General features: G+C 39.9%; 1 protein-coding gene across 1 annotated transcript; it reads left to right on the forward strand.

Moving 5' to 3' along the window:
• The first annotated feature begins 1,227 nt into the window (after window positions 1-1,227).
• LOC109340813 lies at window positions 1,228-3,240 on the forward strand. Its single transcript, XM_019578554.1, has 2 exons — window positions 1,228-2,801; window positions 2,961-3,240. The coding sequence occupies exons 1-2, from the start codon at window positions 1,228-1,230 to the stop codon at window positions 3,238-3,240; spliced, it is 1,854 nt and encodes a 617-aa protein (XP_019434099.1).
• Window positions 3,241-5,890: the final 2,650 nt, after the last annotated feature.

The raw sequence follows: 5,890 nt of genomic DNA on the forward strand, positions 1-5,890 counted from the left end.
CCAAAGGGAATTAATGCATTCATGAATCAACCAAGTGAGAATTCGTGCAAAGCATTTAACATACACATTGATCATGGAAGCAATTACTTCATGGAAGACTCAAGTGGCCGAATTATCATCAAAGACAATGATTCCAAGACTTAGAAATTAAGGCTTTGTCATGGAAATTCAAAATATCATTTATGTGTAATTTGAAATACTTAGAATTTCGGTTGGAACTAATTGGCTAACCATGAAATGGCCTATAAGGTAAATACTCACGTCTTGAATAAAATAAGTTTGATTTTGAGTAAAATTATAAGGATTCTTCCTTTTTGTGTGAGAGTGTCTTCTTAACTTCTTGGCTGAACCAAGATTACAAATTCTTATCAAGAACCACGTTCTTGTGGCGAATAGCACCCGGCTTATCAACATCTTTGTTGTGGCGCCATCACCCTTCTACCTTAACCATCTTCTTTTATCCTAAACAATTCAATTCGGCCTAAGTTCATCTTCAAAAATAACCCATCAAAACCGTGGGTTCCCTTGCACCAAGCAAGATAGATTGTTAAAGAAAAGGATCTCCTGAAGAGGTTCTCATCAAGTGGTATTCAGAGCTAAGGTTCTTGCTTGGTGTATCAAGTTTTCTTCTTGTAACCGTGTGTACTTTATCCTTCATTCATTCCAAAAACAAAAAAAAACAAAAAAACCAAACACAAAAGTGTCAAAATTTTCTTCTAAACCGTGAGTCATTTTATTACTTCCTTACATCCCAAAACAAAAAACCCAAAAAGTGTCAAAACAAGTCCAAAACCGAAACCAAAAGTCCCAAAAACAAAGTGTCAAGTGTCAAAACCGGAAACCAAACACAAAGTGTCAAAGACAAAGTTTCAAGTGTCCAAACCGAAACCAAAAAGTCCCAAAAACAAAGTGTCAAGTGTCAAAACCGAAAACCAAACACAAAGTGTCAAAAGCAAAGTTTCAAGTGTCCAAACAGAAACCAAAAAGTCCTAAAAACAAAGTGTTAAGTGTCAAAACCGAAAACCAAAAAGTGTCCAAATTTCATACACAAAACCGTGTCACAATTCTTGTTAAGTTGGGTGTTTTTCGTTCACAATTAAGTGATTCTTCCTTGGTTCATTCAAGAAGCCGTGGAGGAGAAGTGAGTGTGAGTTAAACACAAGTGAGTTTGAGAGTTACATCTTCTACCAAATACTTGAGTGAAACACAAAGTGAGGTTGAGAGAAAATGTCTAGTGAAAGTGGGAGTCCAATCATGTCTCCTAGGTCAGCAACACTTTTTGCTAGGATGACAACACAATTTGAGACTCTAAGAAGAGAAATGGAACAAATGAGAATAGAAAATGATAGGAGGTTTGGATACCATGAAAATGGTTATTCAAGTGAGGAGGAAGGAGGAAGAAGGAGAGCAAGGAGAGGGGCACGAAGGGAGGAAAGACTTGAGGGAGTTAAAATAAAGGTTCCCACCTTTATTGGGAAGAATGACCCGGAGGCTTATTTAGAATGGGAACTTAAGATGGAGCAAGTGTTTGAATGTAGTTCTTACCAAGAGAGTAAGAAGGTAAAGGTGGCTGCTCTTGAGTTCAAGGAGTATGCCTTGATTTGGTGGGATCAACTCAATAAGGAGAGAAGGAGGGCTGGAGCCGAGGCTATTAACACTTGGGTGGAAATGAAAGTGTTAATGAGGAGGAGATTTGTCCCTAGTTCATACCAAAGGGATATCCACAACAAACTCCAAAGACTCACTCAAGGGTCTAAGAGTGTGGATGAATATTTCAAAGAGATGGAATTAGCTTTGCTAAGGTCCAACTTTGAGGAGGATAGGGAGGCTACAATGGCAAGATTCTTACATGGGCTCAACCAAGAGATTCAAGATGTTGTTGAGCTTCAACACTATGTTGAGCTAGATGACTTGGTTCAACAAGCAATGAAAGTGGGGCAACAACTTAAGAGGAGAAAATCAAAGTTTTCCTCAAGTTCTAGTTCCAAATTTCAAAGCTCCAAGTGGGTGGATAGAACCAAGGAGGAGGGAGTATCAATCAAAGGTAGTGCACCAACTACTAAAGAAACCGTTGCCACAAGCCAAGGAAAGCAACCAATGGGTTCTAATCAAAGGAGCCGAGATGTAAAATGCTTCAAGTGCTTAGGCCTTGGACATATTGCTTCTCAATGTCCTACAAGAAGAACCATGATCATAAGAAATGGAGAGGTAGAGTCTCAATCCGAGAACTCTAGTGATGAGGAGGAAGATGATCAAGAGGAGGAAAATGTTATCATTCCCGAAGGTGACTTGTTCATGGTAAAAAGGCTCTTAGGAAGCCAAATCAAGGAGGAGGATGCTAGCCAAAGGGAAAACATCTTTCACACAAGATGTATTGTGGATGGTAAGCTATGTTCACTAATTATTGATAGTGGAAGTTGTGCTAATGTGGTTAGTACAAGATTAGTGTCAAAACTTAATCTTGTGACTAAGTCACATCCCACTCCTTACCGAATGCAATGGTTAAGTAAGGTTGGGGAAATGATTGTCAATAAGCAAGCTGAAATTTGTTTCTCAATTGGGAAGTATGTGGATTCTGTGGTATGTGATGTGGTTGACATGGATGCTAGCCATTTGCTTTTGGGCCGTCCATGGCAATATGATAAGAAAGCCACACATGATGGCCGAACTAACAAGTTCTCTTTTGAGCACCAAAACCGCAAGGTTGTGCTATCCCCTTTGTCTCCTATGCAAATTAGTGAGGATAAAAAAAAGTTGAGGGAAAAGATTGAAGTAGAGAGAAAAGAAAAGGAGAGAGAAAAGTTGAGTGAAAAGCCAAGTGAAGAGAAAATGAGTGAAAAGAAACAAACAAACAAAAGCAAAAAGAATGAAGGTTGAAAAAAAGAGGGATATATGGGAACAAAAGGAGAGATAAAGCATGCTTTGATTTCAAAGCAACCATTGTACCTATTTTCTAGTAGGGAATTTTGCCTAACCACTAACCCTTCTAAGGAAGGAAATTTGCCTATGTTTGTTGAAATTGTTTTGCATGAACTTGGTGATGAATCCCCTCAAGAAGTGCCTCATGAATTACCACCAAGTAATGGACAATTAATTTCGAGGTCGAAATCTTTTCAAGAAGGAGGGGATGATGTGAGCCCGAATGAGCCTAAGGAGGATGATGAGAAATTAAGTAGCAAAGGTGGGCCTATGACAAAGGCAAGGTCCAAACGTGGACACAATGCACTTTCAAGGCAATAAGGGAATTCCCCTAAGCTCAAACCAAGGGAGTCACCTCTTTTATTACATCACTTTACAAGTTGGCCAATGTGGGGGCATAAGCCACACCTTTTAATACGGCACGACCATGTTTTTAAAACATAGCTAGGACACATTTATTGTGTCCTTAAGTTGTTCCTTTAAAGCATTTATGTTGTCCTAAAATGTTTTCATTCAGAATTTAATTTGTCTTGTGTTTTTAAATTTCAGAATAAATGAATTCCTTGAATAGCATTCAATGTGGTCAAGATGACTTGGAAAATTTCGTGCAAGCATTCATCAAGCTTGAAGGTTGGCCGTCCAATTAATTGTGCCGTCCAAATTTAAGTCTAGTGTGAATTCAACTCAAGAAGAATGTGCCATCCAACTTTGAATTCAAGTCAAGAAGGAGTGTGCCGTCCAAATTTAAGTCTTTCCTCCATGATTGAGCCGTCCACAATTTGAACTCAATTGCCGCCCATCATTAAATCCTTCACAAAGAATTAAGGTGTCATCCACATTCATTCTAAGTGATCCGTGCATCAACATTGAATCATGAAGAATTAATTCATTAAGACTTCAACTTCAAGGGGGCCGAATTGGACTTAGCATTAAGGTCTTGCCGCCCATCATAAAGTCCTTCACAAAGAATTAAGTTGCCACCCACAATTAATCCTAGGTGATCCGTGCAATCAAGCATGGAATCATGTGGATTTAAATCATGAAGACTTCAACTAAATAAATGGCCACCTTTTCATTCAAAGTGAACCGTGCCCTCTACATGGAATTAAGAGGCTTTAGTCATGAATGCTTCAAACTCATTAATGTGCCGCCCACATTCATTCAAGTGAGCCGTGCCATATACATGGAATCATGAAGACTTCAAGGGAGCCGAATTACCATGAAGACTACCATGAAACCAAGACTTAGCATTAAGGCTTTTCATAGAATTCAAAGTTTTTCATTTATTTGTATTTTGAATTTTTAGGAGTTCCCATAAGGAATTATACTTGGGATATTTCGGTTGGAACAATGTCACCAACCATGGATTATGTCCTATAAATGTAAATTCGGATGGGAGAATAAAACAAGTTTGATTTCGTGTGAAAATACAAGGTTATTCCTTTTTGTGTGAGAGTGTCTTCTCCTAACTTCTTGGCTGAACCAAGATTACAAATTCCACCATGGGTTTATTGCACCAAACAAGATAGATCATTGTAAACAAGGATCTCCTGAAGAGGTTCTCATCATAGGATGAGGATAGCATGAGGATGAGGATAGGATGAGAACGAGGATGAGGATGAAGATAGGCTGTGGATGAGGATGAGGACGAGGATAGGATGAGGAGGAGGAAGAGGATGAGGATAGGAGGAGGATGAGAATGAGGATAGGATGAGAACGAGAATGAGGATAGGATGAGAACGAGAATGAGGATAGGATGAGAACGAGAATGAGGATAGGATGAGAACGAGAATGAGGATAGGATGAGAACGAGAATGAGGATAGGATGAGAACGAGAATGAGGATAGGATGAGAACGAGAATGAGGATAGGATGAGAACGAGAATGAGGATAGGATGAGAACGAGAATGAGGATAGGATGAGAACGAGAATGAGGATAGGATGAGAACGAGAATGAGGATAGGATGAGAACGAGAATGAGGATAGGATGAGAACGAGAATGAGGATAGGATGAGAACGAGAATGAGGATAGGATGAGAACGAGAATGAGGATAGGATGAGAACGAGAATGAGGATAGGATGAGAACGAGAATGAGGATAGGATGAGAACGAGAATGAGGATAGGATGAGAACGAGAATGAGGATAGGATGAGAACGAGAATGAGGATAGGATGAGAACGAGAATGAGGATAGGATGAGAACGAGAATGAGGATAGGATGAGAACGAGAATGAGGATAGGATGAGAACGAGAATGAGGATAGGATGAGAACGAGAATGAGGATAGGATGAGAACGAGAATGAGGATAGGATGAGAACGAGAATGAGGATAGGATGAGAACGAGAATGAGGATAGGATGAGAACGAGAATGAGGATAGGATGAGAACGAGAATGAGGATAGGATGAGAACGAGAATGAGGATAGGATGAGAACGAGAATGAGGATAGGATGAGAACGAGAATGAGGATAGGATGAGAACGAGAATGAGGATAGGATGAGAACGAGAATGAGGATAGGATGAGAACGAGAATGAGGATAGGATGAGAACGAGAATGAGGATAGGATGAGAACGAGAATGAGGATAGGATGAGAACGAGAATGAGGATAGGATGAGAACGAGAATGAGGATAGGATGAGAACGAGAATGAGGATAGGATGAGAACGAGAATGAGGATAGGATGAGAACGAGAATGAGGATAGGATGAGAACGAGAATGAGGATAGGATGAGAACGAGAATGAGGATAGGATGAGAACGAGAATGAGGATAGGATGAGAACGAGAATGAGGATAGGATGAGAACGAGAATGAGGATAGGATGAGAACGAGAATGAGGATAGGATGAGAACGAGAATGAGGATAGGATGAGAACGAGAATGAGGATAGGATGAGAACGAGAATGAGGATAGGATGAGAACGAGAATGAGGATAGGATGAGAACGAGAATGAGGATAGGATGAGAACGAGAATGAGGA

The sequence above is a fragment of the Lupinus angustifolius genome, unplaced genomic scaffold (assembly GCF_001865875.1).
Source record: "Lupinus angustifolius cultivar Tanjil unplaced genomic scaffold, LupAngTanjil_v1.0 Scaffold_260_15, whole genome shotgun sequence".
NCBI lineage: Eukaryota > Viridiplantae > Streptophyta > Magnoliopsida > Fabales > Fabaceae > Lupinus > Lupinus angustifolius.

Excerpts from the sequence above, each read along its gene's own strand:
- LOC109340813 (XM_019578554.1), top strand. The coding sequence starts at position 1,228 with ATGTCTAGTGAAAGTGGGAGTCCAATCATGTCTCCTAGGTCAGCAACA. Across the intron at positions 2,802-2,960 it reads AAAGAAAAGGAGAGAGAAAA|GGAATTTTGCCTAACCACTA; the intron begins GTTGAGTGAAAA and ends ATTTTCTAGTAG.